We start from the raw sequence: 14,717 nt of genomic DNA, 5'->3' as shown, positions 1-14,717 counted from the left end.
AACATTTATCAATGTTCGTCAGTTTGTTACATTTACTTTTCATTTTGTATTATTTTTTTACAGGTTAGAAGGGAATAAATTTATATAAAATGAAAGAAAATAGTTGTCAGTCCATTCATCAACATGAATTTCATTAGTTTATGACTGTATGAAAAGTAGTGTCAAAATCAGTGCAAGGGCATTTCATTTGTTTTCAAGGACCACTGAAGGGTGCGTTGTTTTAAGGCGCTGCATCATCTTCCCTTTGGTAAAGATAGGCCCAGTGTTTCCTATGCTAAAGGAGCCAACAAAGGAAGCATTGAAGCAGATGTCATTAGCATTTAGATACTTCGGATCATGCTGTCGCTTCACTCAGTTATGAACCTTCCTAAGCAATAAGGACTTTTCAACCTCAGCCAAGCTGTAGTTGTAAGGTGGATGGATGCCAATACAAACAAGAGATGGAAGTCATTCTGATAATTATGTTATTTAATAACAACTGTTACAAAGTCCTCCACAGTTTTCATTTTACAAGTAGGCCAACAAAAATAAAGTAGAGCTGTCCTCCAAAAGCAATTTGGAGTTACATTCGGACAGTCACGTAGAGAGAAGAATGGAATATATTCAGCAAAATCATAAACTACACTACGGGCCTGCTGGCCTGTTCAAAAGACACATTAGTTTCACCAAGCTAACTGCAAAATAATAAATTTGCTTCGAGCATACAGCTGCTTGATTAAAATAAATTGCTCTCCCATTTCATAAAGCTTCAAAATTCCCTGAATGCGAATTTGGGATAAAGGAAAAAAAAAGAAAAAAAAAGTCTTCGCTTTAAATTGGGGGGGGGGGGAAAGGGAGGTACTTTTTTTTTAAAGAAGTAGAAAACTACAATATTTACAGAAGAGGTCAACAAAAAGAAGCGCATTTACACCCTTCCACTAACAATTTGTGGGAGGGGTCGCTGCTCAGGGGTGCTCTGCCCTCTGCGTCCTCGGCCCCTGAATCCTCTGCCGCGCAGGAAGCGGCCGGGCACTCCAAATGTTTCCATGTTCATTTTTTTCTCCTCTGCCCAGGTGGTTCTCCTTCGGCCGCACAAAAAAACCCCCCCCCAAAAAAACAAGTTATATATATATATATATTGTTGAGCATGACAAACCGCTGAGGTGACAGAAAGACAAATAGTTACATAGTCACCTGGGCTTCAGGTCGGAGGAGATGTTGTCAAAGAAGCATTTGGCTTTGTCATAGTACTTCTCGCCGAGAGCGTCCTCTTGCGTACCCGGGCTGTCCTGGGCCTCCCCAGAATCAGACTTTTCCACTGCAGAAAAATCACACAAAAAGATAGCATATATACACACATATTCCCCAAATTACTTTACTTGATGTTCACTTTTGGCAGATATCCTTTGAAATAAACATACCCACAACCTCCTTAGTGAGATCATCTTTAAACTGAGCATTTGCAGTTTCAAAATCAAAATCTGACTCAAACTGCAAGGTTGTGGCCTTGGAGTTGTTCACAAGAAGTTGGCCTCTGCTTCGATTCCTGGACCTGCGACTGCCTGCACGTGAGCGCCAGAAACATTTTAGACAAATAACAAGCACGAGTGTAAAACCTGTTTTAGTAACTATTTAGAACAGGTTCATCTCGTCTTGGATATTTACATGTCAGACAGCAGAGCTAAACGAGTCTACTTTGAAAAAAATTAATAAAATGAATTCCTGCTGTGTGTCTGCCATCTGATGGAACAAACAGACATGACAAAAATACTGCAACATGTCAGTAGGAAATGGCTTAGAGCGAACATTTCTAATTTTGATACCTTGCTTTTGCCTCTCTTTCTGGTTCTCAGTGCCTTGGCCTTGAACCTTTGCTGCACTTGGCTGAGGTGGTGCCCGACCTAAACATAAATGAATTAAATGTTTAAGTCTTTAGACGGATTAGAAGCAATGCTAAAAACAGAAGCAGAGTGCTTTCTCTGCGTCAGTGTTCTTACTGGCGGGAACGTTCTCCTTGTGAACCTGGCCAGAGCGCTGGATTGGACGAACAGGCTGTTTGACCTGTGGCTGGGTAGAAGTCTTTTCACTCTTCGGTGCGACACTGACCGAGGGCACGGTCTGGACAGCCTGCTCGACCATGGGAGCCCTTCTGGCTGGGATGCCATGAAGTCCTGGTACCGAGGGAGCAGGAACAAACATGGTGGGTAAATAGTCATTGACAATACACTAGCATTTATTGATTGGTTTATTTGATAAGGGACAGTGCACATAATAAAAACATTTCTGTAAATGCACCAGAGTTAGCCAAAAGTCTATTTTTCATCTGTAGTCCCAAGAGGCAGATGTTACAAAATAAACCTAAAAACAGAATATTAAGTAAGTAAGTAAGATTCAATTTAAAAGGTTAGACAATATTGACGCTTTACAATGCGTGCACAAACAATGAAAAAAAGTGACAATATTAATACGTAGCATCACTCAGGAGACTCCTATACATTGTCGAGTACTAACAAGACATGCAAAACAGAGGCTCTCAAAGTCAACACACACAAAGCAAATAAAATAAGGGATAGTTAAGTTAAAATAGAAACATGCACTAAAGAAAACATTATGATGCAATTGTTAGAAACTAAAAAGCAGCCATGTCAGAGGCACAAAACATGAAAGCATGCAGAGTATGTGAAACACAGAAATCAGTCAGACACAGCTAAACAACAATAAAATACGACATTAAATGTACCTAGGCCCAGTGCTGCGTTGTACTGCTGGTTGAGTAGAGAAGTAGCAGCCAGCTGGTTGTAGGTGGGCATCATGTCTCTGTATGAACTCCAGCGGGGGTGAAATGCAGCAGAGGAGTTGCCAAGGGATGACTGAAATCAAAAAAAAAGTGTAAGACAAAAAGAAACCACGTTTTATCAATAGAGTATTATGACCTTTTGATGAACGTCATATGTAAATAATATTGAGAACTCTGCCAAATCTAAGAGCACACACACACACCTGTACAATAGCAGGGTCACGAGGCAGTCCATAGTGGGGTTTCGGTGGCTCAGACACAGTGATATCTTTGATGTCACTTCCTCTGAAGATTATGTATTCATAGATTTCATCTTTGGGTGGCGCGGGTCTGTCTGTGTGCCGGTCCTCTGTCCCATAGGATTTAACTGTTGGGAAATAAAGACGTTTTCTTGAAGTACAGCATACAGTTTACATTAAGGAACAAATGGTAAGGTCACTACCTTCATGTATTGGAGTACCAAGTATCAAAGAGAAAAACACGTGTCGCATACAGGCCTACCAACCAACCTTTGGCTAACGCAACGGTAGACCTCTCCGTGTCGACAGACGACAAAATCCCCTCATACCGCATCTGCGCCTTGGATATCAAACTAATCTTACTGCCGATGTACGGGGTGCCTCCTCCAGCACTCATGTTTGCAGCGAAAAAAAAATATCTTTCTCAAATTCAAAAGCAGCGGCTAAATCTCAGCGCATTGAACCACGGCACACATCCGCCACGGAATCAATCAGATCAAGCTGTGCGCACAATCAGCGCGCACCTGTGCGCTTTATAAGGTTGTCAGTGACGCGCCTCTTCGCCGATGGCGCTCACCTGCGTGTGAAATAGGGTTAGTTTCTTTTGATGGCCGGCGTACACCGCAAGACACCAAGCGCAGGACTGTTACGGCCTTGGTAACACTGGACATCCTGTTGATAAGACAAAGCACACGACCGGAAAGGCTAGCGGTGACTATGGAGGAGTTTGAGGGAGAGGTGGAAAGTGGTTTTAAAAAATGACTTTTACTTTACTCCCTTCACGACACAATTATGAGCACTTGATTCATCTGCACCACCTAATCTGCACGTGCCAATATGTAGGCTATGGGGGGAATTGTATCTCCCCAGAAAGGTGGGAAGATGGAAAATCAACTATTTATGTATTATCATAGTATAGGCTATATCATGTTATACTACTCAAGATAATCAAGTCACATTTGGATGTGAAACAGAAAAGTACATTGGAATAGATATTGTGAAATGGCAGTTTAGTTACAGGGGTTTAACACATTTTTTATATATATCATATATCAAATTTCCTTCTTCAGTTTCCATTTTCTTTTTAACATATATACGACATGATTACCCTAAGTGGTACAATATAATACTACTTATATGCCATTCTCATTCTACTTCAATTGTGCGTGAAATTCCATAAAAAATGACAAAGGCAAAATTCCTTGCAGCTGTATTTGATAATGATAAAAAAAGGCGAGGATGCGATAATTGCTCTTATCTATGAAACGTGTATAAGCCTACCAGAAAGTGATTTAATAGCAGCGAGGGGTCTTACAGCCTAACACCTCTTAAATTGGACTGAACATTTCTAACTTTTCAATGCATGACTAGCCTTATCTTATATTTACATGATTATACTTGTTTAAAGTGCTGTTATGTTTGTTTGTGCACTATATTTTATTGTTTATATTTTTTTGCACTGTGATGATTGTTTAATGTTATGCACCATGTCAAATTCCTTGTATGTGCAACATACTTTGGCTTTAAACGGTTCTGATATTTCAAAAATTAAAGTAAAACGTAAACACACTTAGTTTGCATCGTGCATTTATCAAAAAAAATCAGCGCACGTGGGACCTTAACCACAGTGTTAGTCCCATGACTGCTGACAGCACTGTAGGCTACACTATTAGCTCTCTAACAGGAGGGTGGGGCGCCCTCAAACGCCTCTTTACAACAGCTACTTCACTTGTTGGCCAAAAAACTGCAGCCATCTTGCCCCGCGCGTCAAGAGTGAGTAAACTCTGAAATTAGGTTCGTTGGCTTGCTGTAAACCACGTTATTATTCTACCAATAGTCACGCGGTGCAATTCCGAAACCAAATCGCCATTGGGTTTGTGTAAACACCTCGGCGCCGATGTAATATTTGATGAAGACAATTCGTCTCCGATACGATGTTGTTCCGTCTTACTCATCCCCCGGAATGACAGCTGAAGCCATTGGTACCGCCTTTTAGAATGCGGAGCAGCCAATCACAGCTCGCCGAAATCCCCCGCACGGAGACGTTTCCCTGTTATGCGCATGCGCATGTCAGCTGGTAAGTCCCTCCGCTCTCTCACAACCTCGCGGGAGTGTGAAGATGGCGGTTGAGTCCGGTCCGCTGGCTGAGCCTTTTTTACACACAGAGGCGAATAAAGCGGTAGTTTGTCATCCCGTTCAGTCTGTAGAGTCACATCTGTCGTTATTGTGTCACAACAACCACTGGTGTAGGCACGAGGCAGCCGGTAATTACACGACTATAGTTCACGGACAAAAGGGTAGCGCGAGCTAATGTCCAGCTGGGACTTGGTCAAGACGATTGCCAAAAGCAGGTACGCTGTAACTACTACTGTTGTTTACCTATTTGTCTCTGCGAGTATACACGAAAAGCAACAGCTGACTGAGAAAAACAGTGTCAGAGTCTTGCACCCATCACAAATTCAAGATTGTTCTGTGCTTCTTTTAAACAAGTTGGAAGTGCAGTGTGTGGGGGGGGGGTTCTCATCATAACGAGGTCCCTCCCCATGGTTCAACCATGGATGCGTCGACGGACTCTACCACGGGACACGACCCGGACAAAACACTTGTCAGTGGCGCTGTAACTTCTCTCCCTACTCACCAGGGAATAGTAGACTCACACTCAGCGCATACTTTCAATGGGAGCAGAGTTATGAACTCTCACAATTCAGGAAGTGCCGACTCTCTCGCGGGGGCGACGGTGACAAGTGGTACCGTGATATCTGTCAACAACAGTGGACCAGTGGTGTCCAAAGGGCTGGCCAGTGCAGCAATGCATCCCTCGTCAAACAGTGTAATTCAGACGCATCTCGTGAACTCCCCGAGTTTCGTCTCTGCGGCTGCAGGACCCACGGTGACGCTCGTCAGGCCGCCCGTGCACACCGCGGGGTCGGGTGCAACTTTGAATGGGAACAATACTCATGCGAGCCTCAACACAGCAGGTCACACAGGTTTAGGCATACCAACCCCGCCGTCCAACTCGCTGTCTGTGAGCGCAGGTTCGAACATAATCAAAGCAGAGCCACCCACAACAATAATACAGTCGGCACCGCTGCAGGCGGCTGTCAGTCCTGGTGCCGTCGGCGCTGCCCGGATTCCTCCGATGGTAGCCAGTGGTCCCTGCGGGATCCGAGCCCTGACGCCTCAGATGTTGGCCCCAAGGCTGCCCCAGACCTCACCGGGACAGCCCAGTATTGGCCTGCATAACATCCAGCTCCCCCCAGGTGAGTGAAGACATTCTTTTACACATTTGAATACAAATAAACATTGAATGATTATTTTCTTATTTAATGTCAGTCATCCAATAGAAAGTATGTGTCCTCTCAAACTCCACATCAGTAGTGCGCCAGAATTCCCCAAATAACACAGAACTGTTGTGATTTATGGTTCAGGGATGGTGCTTGTGCGCAGTGAGAGTGGACAGCTGCTGATGATTCCTCAGCAGGCTCTGGCCCAGATGCAGGCCCAGGCACAGGCAGGCATGGCCCCTCGGACCGCTGCACCGACAAGCGTGCCTCCTGGCCAGGTAAGATCCCCTCGTCTGCCGCGGAAGAGCTTTGTGCCGTCAACCATTGTGTCACTTCAGTGTTATAGTCCATGTACAGGCACTTGACTGAAATGGTGACATGGAAGTGACACATTTTCAAGTAAAGGCGTATCTTAAAGACAATATGGATTTGATGTTGTCACTGTACATCGATGATATTAAATCTATATATCGATCCAGATCAATGTGTCATTATATATCCCTATTTATTACAAGTCATTCATGCTAAATTCGAACTAGCGTTTTATTTATGTATAATTTACAATGTAAACAGTAGATGTCTTCTGGTTTGATGAAACTGTGTGATGTCCATCACGTCCTGTTTTGTGTCTCGGCTCAGGCTCCTGGAAACATCAGCAGACTAGTGGCCCCCAGCACAATCCGTCAGGGCTGTCCCGCCCCGACGCTACTCGCTGCGACCACCACTCTTCACAGACCCCCCATCCTTCAGGTAACCCCGACTGACCCCATAACTTGCTCATGCTACAGACTGACGGATGATACAAAGTGACCCATTCACTGTTTGACGCATAAGCTGGTAATATCATACTGTACTATAATACATCATTAAAGTGACACTAGAAGGATCTCATGAGTGCATTTTGCCTCAATGGAAAGGATACAAACTCTCATTCTCTAGAAGATGTGTTGTTTGGTGCATAGTGTGAATAAATGTTTTTCGTATTGCCCGGGTTTGTTTGTAATCCTGAAACTTTTTTCCTGGATTTATTTATAAAGAGTTGAAACTGAAACATGTCAGCAGATTTGCCAGTTACAAATCTAGGATGCTGACGTCTTTACTGATGTCGTAAAAGTTCTTTCTTTGAGGAAGCAAACCGAACTGAAATTCAGTGCAGGAGAAGAGCACCCGTTTCCTCTTATGAACCTGAAATTTGATGCAAGTCTAAAACCCACACATGACTTTAAACGTTTGAACAACCTAAATAACATGTTTATGATGGTGATGTCTGTCTTCCCAGACCTCAGTTGGGGCTGCAGCACCAGGAATTACCTCCAGGACCGTCAGCCAAACAGCTGGGACCACCGTTGCCTCAGTCATGATGAGCAGAGTGAGTTGTGCTCTGCCCCCGATGGATAAGACCGTCGTTTAATAGATGTATCATAAAAGAAGGAAAACGATGCGGCCATGTATAGCCTGGTTATTCAAAAAACGAGACGGGAATCTGTTCATACTCTGAACGCTCTGTGTTTTTGGCAGGAGACAATAGAGAACGTGAAGAAATGTAAGAACTTCCTGTCGACGTTGATCAAGCTGGCATCCACTGGGAAGCAATCTACAGAGACTGCAGCCAGTGTGAGAGAGCTGGTCAAGGAGCTGCTGGTGAGTGAGCCCTGCATACAGGAGACACACATGCTTTCTCATTTGACAAGGATATTGTCAAATGACAAATAAATACAATTGTTGACTTAAAAGTAAAAAAAAAAAAAAAAAAAAAATCCCAGCTGTCCTTTAAAAGTGGAAGCCTCATCTGTACCTGCAAATGATGGCTCTCTCTCAGCTCTTTATGCCTGAATGTTTTACTAGGAGGCCAAACTGGAAGCGGAGGAATTCACCAGCAGATTGTACAAAGAGCTCAACTCCTCCCCCCAACCGTACCTTGTGCCTTTCCTCAAGGTAAGATAGCTTGTATTCTATTGTCATTTTTCCGAGTGTCATCTTTAAGTGCGTTTCTGTAAATTGTAACCCGTTCACCTTCTGTAGAGAAGCCTCCCAGCCCTGAGGCAGCTCACCCCAGACTTGGCAGCCTTCATCCAGCAGAGTCAGCTTCCCCAGCAGGCCTCAGGTCCGGTCCCCTCCACCTCACCCACCACGGTGGTCCTGGGCAGCCCAGCGCCCCGCCTCACTGCTGCAGTCAGCAGGCCTCAGCTCCAGCCCGGCATAAGCAAACCAGGACTGACCCCCTCACTGGTAAACCGACCGTCGACCGAACTCAAATCTATAACTTTGAATGCCATTTTATATTTCCACTCCCTGACATTGCACAATAAAACATACATTTTACATATCACCCTGCTAATAATTACACAATCTGCATTTGGAACTTTATCCATGCAGGTTATCCAGCCCCAACAGCAGAGAGCAATGTTGAAACCTCAGGTAGTCGTACCCACAGCCCCCATGGTGACTCTCAGGAATCAGGCCCCTGGCCGCATCATGCTCGGACAACAACAGCCGGGTGAGGAAGTCAATTTGATCACATCCCCGTCCGTCTTTCTTTGGGTGACCTGTAATATTCATTGAGATTTTTGTGTCTCTGCCAGTTCCTGTGTCACCTTTTTTTAAACAAGTCTCTGCTGCGTCCATGAGCCTGGCTCAAAGGAACAAGCTGAAAGAGGCGGGTGGCACATTCAAGTAAGAACAAAGATTCCAGAATTCAAATCAGTTTTCACCATGAATATCCCTTAATCACAAAGGTTATAGTGAAAACATCACTTTTAGGTGAGAAAAAAAAAAAAAAATCTGCCATTTGTTTTGCCACACCTTCGTTTATGTTTACAGAGACGAGGACGACATCAACGATGTGGCCTCCATGGCTGGAGTGAACCTATCTGAGGAAAGTGCTAATATCCTCGCAACCAATTCTGGACTCGTGGGAGCGGTGACGCATTCCTGTAAGGACGAGGCCTTCCTCTCCTTTGCCTTTCTACAGAGGAGAATGCAGGAGATCGGTGAGACACGTACACCATTTTTGACAATACAGCATCTATCTATCTATTTATCCTGAAGCCCCAAGATGTCTCCGTTTCTTTTCCAGGTCGGCGGTATGGTGTGACAGACCTGGGTGCGGAGGTGGTGAACTTTGTCTCCCACGCTACTCAGCAGCGGCTCCAGAACCTGATGGGAAAAGTTACTCTAGTGGCTCAGCAGAAAAACGTCAACTTCAAGGTTTGTTTGCGGCATCATTAGAGAGACTCGTACGAGGATACATGGCTCCTCCCCACAGTTTAGATTGAGTCTTTACCAGATGCTGCTCGCATCCAATCAATGTTGACGCTAAGACACTAAAGGGTCCGCTGTATTTACGATGCAAGTGACAGCTACAGGGTTTTGAGTTCACATATGTGCAGTGATCTCTTTTGTAAGCTTTTTGTCTGGGATAACATTGTGACACTCTGCTGTCTGTCGGCAGGAGGATGACACGCATGAGCAGAGCAGCGATGTTCGTGCTCAGCTCAAGTTCTTTGAGCATCTGGACCAGCTGGAGAAACAACAGAAGGAGGAACAGGAGAGAGAGATCCTCCTAAAGGCAGCGAAGGTGCAGCTTCACTCACAGATACTAATAATAATCATCATACAAATATGTCCAAAGGCTATTGGTGAAATTCACTTTACACAAAATTGTATTAAAGGTAATGGGGGTAGCTGTAGTGAAGAGTTACAATCAATTCCTCTCTTTGATAAATACTTTGATCAAATATTCTGCGTTAGAATGAAACATCTTATGAACTCATCAAAACACGCACTTTGTTACCGTGACTTATGCAGCAGGCACGGCATTGAAGATCTTCTGGGATTGAATAGACTTTCATCCATTTTTAAAATTTTTATTTCAAGGGCGTACTGTGTTGCATTTTTAATGTCTGGATGAGATCAACCAGTTATTTATAACAGCAGGTGTCACAAATGCTGATTTGTTTGGCCTACATTTAGTGTTTTGGTATCCCGCAGCTATTCTCTTCTCCAGAAACACATTCATACTCTGTAATGTTTGACTAAAGGTCGCTTGCAATTGATTCTGACTCACCCTCAGGATGTTAGGATGCAACTCTGAACAATTTCTAACAAATGTACTGTGTGATATATCAAACAGCAATTTACATATATATATAAAACATGTTTTCTGTTGAAGAATTGTGCAGTAAAAAAAATATAAATATTGATGTTTATGAGACTATTTAGAGGACGTGAACTCACAAGTAATTTATGTAGAATCTGCTTCTGCCAACATCGGTTGTTAACGTGTCTTGTTCTCGGCCTTGCAGTCTCGAGCTCGGCAGGAGGACCCAGAGCAGCTGCGTCTGAAACAGAAGGCAAAAGAGGTAGGATGAGAGGGGCCGGACAGTCAACTGGTGTTTAAGCAATGCATGCTGGGATTTTTCATGTAGCGCCGTGTGCGTTATCCAGATGCAGCAGCAGGAGCTGGCTCAGATGAGACAGAGGGAGGCCAACCTAACAGCCTTGGCAGCCATCGGTCCCAGGAAGAAGAGGAAGATTCTGGGCTCGCCATCCTCCTCTGCTGCAGCCGAGGTAACGCTAATTGTACAGTACATTCCCCAAATAGTGTTATTTGTTCTGGGCCAGCGGGATAAAGAAGCGGTGGCGTAGCTTGTTTATCTTTGGCACCACTTTCCTTCACAACCTCAGCCGTCTTCACCCTGCAGCGAACATCTCTTTACGTTCCTTAATTAGCATAAGCTGGACAGAGACTGAATGGAGAGTCACATATGACTCACCTGTGCTCTTCGCATACTGCTCGTTAGTTCTGTCAGTACACACTACTCATGCACAACGTCAGCGGTCACATTCATTAAATACAATGAGACGGTCTTCATGAAGTGAGAAACCTTTAGTCTCGGTGCTTCATCTTCTAGTTGTTCTTTAATACGCATCACCGTTATTGGTTTAATCAATTGATTTTTCCATTGACCACAAATCTCTCTGTTCTACATTTTTGATTGCTATATATGTGTATGTACATACACTCCATGTGTTGGGGGTTCGGCTCTGTTTAGTGTTTGGGGGTTTCTTTCTCTCCACAATCTTCCACTGTTTGGATTCACTCGGGAGCCTCTACGATAGCAGAGGGCTGTTCTCAGAAATGAGCGTCAAATATAATAATAATTCCCTCAGTAAACAACGTGCGAAATCCCTTCTTCTGGTTACTTACTTTGACAAAGGCTGCAGTCATTTAAAAGGTGTTTATTTGTACACCTTCCCTGCACCCCCCAACAACACTGTGTGCTGGTCTTCTTCTGTAGACTTCATTATAATGTTTGTTGAAAAATACAGATATCTCCGAGTTGCATTGTATTCTGTTGGGTACGATGCAAATTGCTGTAGCAGTTTCATCATATTCCTCTAGCTTTAGCCAAACCGCTCTGCTGGCTGCTGACTCCCCTGGTAACTGCAGAAGTAGGGCTGCGCTCTGGGGTACTAGCTCTCCTGGATGGAGTTCATTGACCGCGTGCTTTTGGAGTGTTGAATTGAATCCGGAGCAACCCATGCAGGAGAACATGCAAACTGTGCACAGGGAAGGCTCCAGCCAGATGTCTCTCTCTCTAGCTCTATCTCTATCTATAAAAGTTCCTGTGCTGAGAGAGACAACATGTAGAAGTAACATGTCTTTCTCCCGCCCATCTTGTCAGGGATCAGAACCGGGTCCCTCTCCGTCGGGCTCCAGACCCACGCGGCAGCGCATCACGCGCGTCAACCTCAGGGACCTGCTCTTCTGTTTGGAGAACGAGAGATCCACCAGCCACTCCCAGTTCCTCTACAAGGGCTTTCTCAAATAGGCTCGATGTCAGAGGGGAGAGGAGGGGGCATGTGTGTGGAGAGACCAACCGCTCCCACCACAGAGACGGCATATCTTCTAACCGAAGAGGAGGAGGAGAGCGCCGTCTCGGCACATTTGGAAGCTTTTCGGGTATACCTGATAACCTGAAGTACAGTCATAACCATATTGGATGGCCTCTCTACCCCCCCCCCCCCTTAAATAATGCCGATTTAGCTTCAGAGCACTCATGGACTAATGCTATTTACCCTGTACAACTGCAGTAATGGATTGTGTGTTATGAGGAAGTGTTTATGTATGAACACATGCATTATTGTACATTATTTTCAGATTATTTGTATGCGCATTAGACTTAGCAGCAATGAAAATCATTTTGTTTTCAAATCAAGTTTTAATCCACCACCGACTCATTTTATTGAATAATGATTTTATTTTGATGATTTATTATTAGCTTGACTCCAAACTGTGTAACCGACTGAGTTGCCTTCCTAACTATCAATCAGCCATAAAGCCACCCTGAGGCGAGTAACCGTGCTGTAACTCATGAAGCAGTAGCTCTGTATCCGTCATCTCCATCACTGTGCTTTGTGTGTTCAGCATATTTATTTACTAAAACTCGAGCTTAAATGAACGTCGAGTTCTATTTATTTAATTCCACGTGGCGTGTCAGTTGTTTCATGTAGCTTCAATTTAAAACGAAATGCATTGACCTGCATAGGACATGTTTAAGATTAGTTTTGATATGTTGTTGGGTGTTTTAGATTTCAGTGAGTGAAGAGGGGTTTGTTCTTTTTTAATCTTTTAAGTTGTTCTTTATGCCATTAGTTTGACATGTATTGATTTCTATAACTTAGTAGGCTTCAGAAAGCTTTTAACCCGTGTTGCTATACCAAACATACATCTACCTGAAAGTGATTTCTATTTTTGTAGCTGCCCACCAACACACATTTTTACTTTTTCAACGGTGACTGACACTGTCCTCCGACTCAAGAAGCACTCAGGAGTATCTTCTTGTGCATTTGTAAATGTTACACCTAAAGTTTACACATGGCTTTGTATAGAATTGACCCACCCAGCATAAAGAAAACCACATTTTATCTATTAAATAGTTTGAATAAATAATGATTTTACAGTAACTGGTGTGGTTTGGTGTTTAAAGAGAGAGCTTTTGTGTTGCATTGTATCACACTAGGGGGCAGCATTGCATTATTAGAACATCTGGATGGGAGCTCCGTGTGGCACTGAGGATACTGAGGCTTTGTACATGAATGAGCTGAATGCCTTTAATTCCTTCTTACGCTACCTGTTCACAGATAATTCCACTTAATCCTCTAACATCTGCAAAGCCACATGTAGTACACAATGCGTGTCCCCTGGGTCTACACAGCCATCTATTGAGCACAACTCCCATGAGCAGAACACACAGCTCTCAACCTAGAATGAAAAATAAAAAAATCACACTCGCACAGTCTGCTACCAGTCTGTGCAGGTCTATGTTGGGAAGTCTCGTTTGAGTCCGTCTCCATTATGGGCCCAACACACGGTGCACTGCCAACAGCTGCGAACATTCTCCACAAGCATGGGCTGCAAATGATGAGGCCACTCTGCCACTGGGACAGTTGCCTGATGCTGCAATGATTGGGAGCAGCTTTCATATCTGCGTTGACCAAAGAGGAACAATAAGTGTACATTTGGAGGCATCAGTGGTGATGAGCCACACTTTCATTTTCTATAATGAAAGTACATCTGGGAGCCACTAGGTGGCAATTTTACCCCATTACAGGATTCTCCTGTAGCGAACGTGGACTGAAACGGCAGGTTCTTCTATCGATATAGTTAATATTATCTCGGTACATTTTGGTTGACGTTAGTGTTGACATGTTCACGCTTTGCTCTGCTGGACCACTAAGCCAATCTGTGAGGCAAAAAGAAAAGGAAGAGAAACACCCTAGATTGCCAATTATATCACAGCACTGTGATGCTGTGAGAGAGCAGAGCTGGATAAAAAAAAACCAAGCGTTCCATCATGAGTACAGCGCCGGCGTGGCCTCGCAGTCCTTCGTGCCGTCCGCCTTGGTGCTGGTGACTCAGGTTAGGCCTCGACCCTTGTGCCTCAGCCCAATCCAATATTTTTCCTGGTAATCCTCCTTCCACTCCTCAACACTGCTGCTCTTTCAGAGTTAAGTCCACATAAGCTCCCACTTGAGTGCCAGAGGCAGAGCAACAACGGGGATGGTGCGGTTGCCTAGCGACGTCTCAGTCACTGCACCTGAGGGTGTTGGGTAAACACCCCGAGCATGCCGGAGGGAAGAGGAGAGGAGTAACATCGCCGTTTCCTTCCATGACATTTGTTAAAAGGGGGGCTTTTATTCATTTCGTCCATTCATTGTTGTCATTCATGACCCCCGGGCGAGATTATATAATAAACCACACATAAAAGTAAGTTCATTCATGTGTGTGTGTGTGAGCAGGCACGCGCATGGCTGTGACTGTTGCTTTTGTCTGAATCCAAGATGCGATTTGACTGCAGCGATAGTGCGTCTCAGCAGGGTGCTCCTCTTGCACTGTTGTGATAAATCTCCAGT

General features: G+C 44.2%; 2 protein-coding genes across 2 annotated transcripts; one reads left to right on the top strand and one right to left on the bottom strand.

The window, feature by feature from the left end:
* Positions 1-904: 904 nt before the first annotated feature.
* On the bottom strand, positions 905-3,412 carry LOC306775479 (protein LSM14 homolog B-like; the record flags this gene model as incomplete). Its single annotated transcript, XM_079265919.1, has 8 exons — positions 905-1,061; positions 1,174-1,297; positions 1,401-1,541; positions 1,803-1,880; positions 1,977-2,150; positions 2,720-2,849; positions 2,980-3,143; positions 3,286-3,412. 8 exons carry the CDS (start codon positions 3,410-3,412, stop codon positions 905-907), a joined length of 1,095 nt encoding a protein of 364 aa, XP_079122045.1.
* Positions 3,413-5,139: 1,727 nt separating this feature from the next.
* LOC306797696 (transcription initiation factor TFIID subunit 4-like) lies at positions 5,140-13,238 on the top strand. The gene is made up of 15 exons (XM_079297086.1): positions 5,140-6,275; positions 6,444-6,577; positions 6,939-7,049; positions 7,579-7,668; positions 7,818-7,940; positions 8,145-8,234; positions 8,322-8,528; positions 8,676-8,796; positions 8,882-8,972; positions 9,120-9,289; positions 9,376-9,506; positions 9,751-9,876; positions 10,604-10,660; positions 10,746-10,868; positions 11,987-13,238. Exons 1-15 carry the CDS (start codon positions 5,570-5,572, stop codon positions 12,131-12,133), a joined length of 2,427 nt encoding a protein of 808 aa, XP_079153212.1. The 5' UTR covers positions 5,140-5,569; the 3' UTR covers positions 12,134-13,238.
* Positions 13,239-14,717: the final 1,479 nt, after the last annotated feature.

Source organism: Melanostigma gelatinosum (genome assembly GCF_949748355.1).
Source record: "Melanostigma gelatinosum genome assembly, chromosome: 3".
NCBI lineage: Eukaryota > Metazoa > Chordata > Actinopteri > Perciformes > Zoarcidae > Melanostigma > Melanostigma gelatinosum.
Note: the sequence above shows the minus strand (reverse complement) of the source record. Positions and strands in the feature narration are given on the sequence as shown.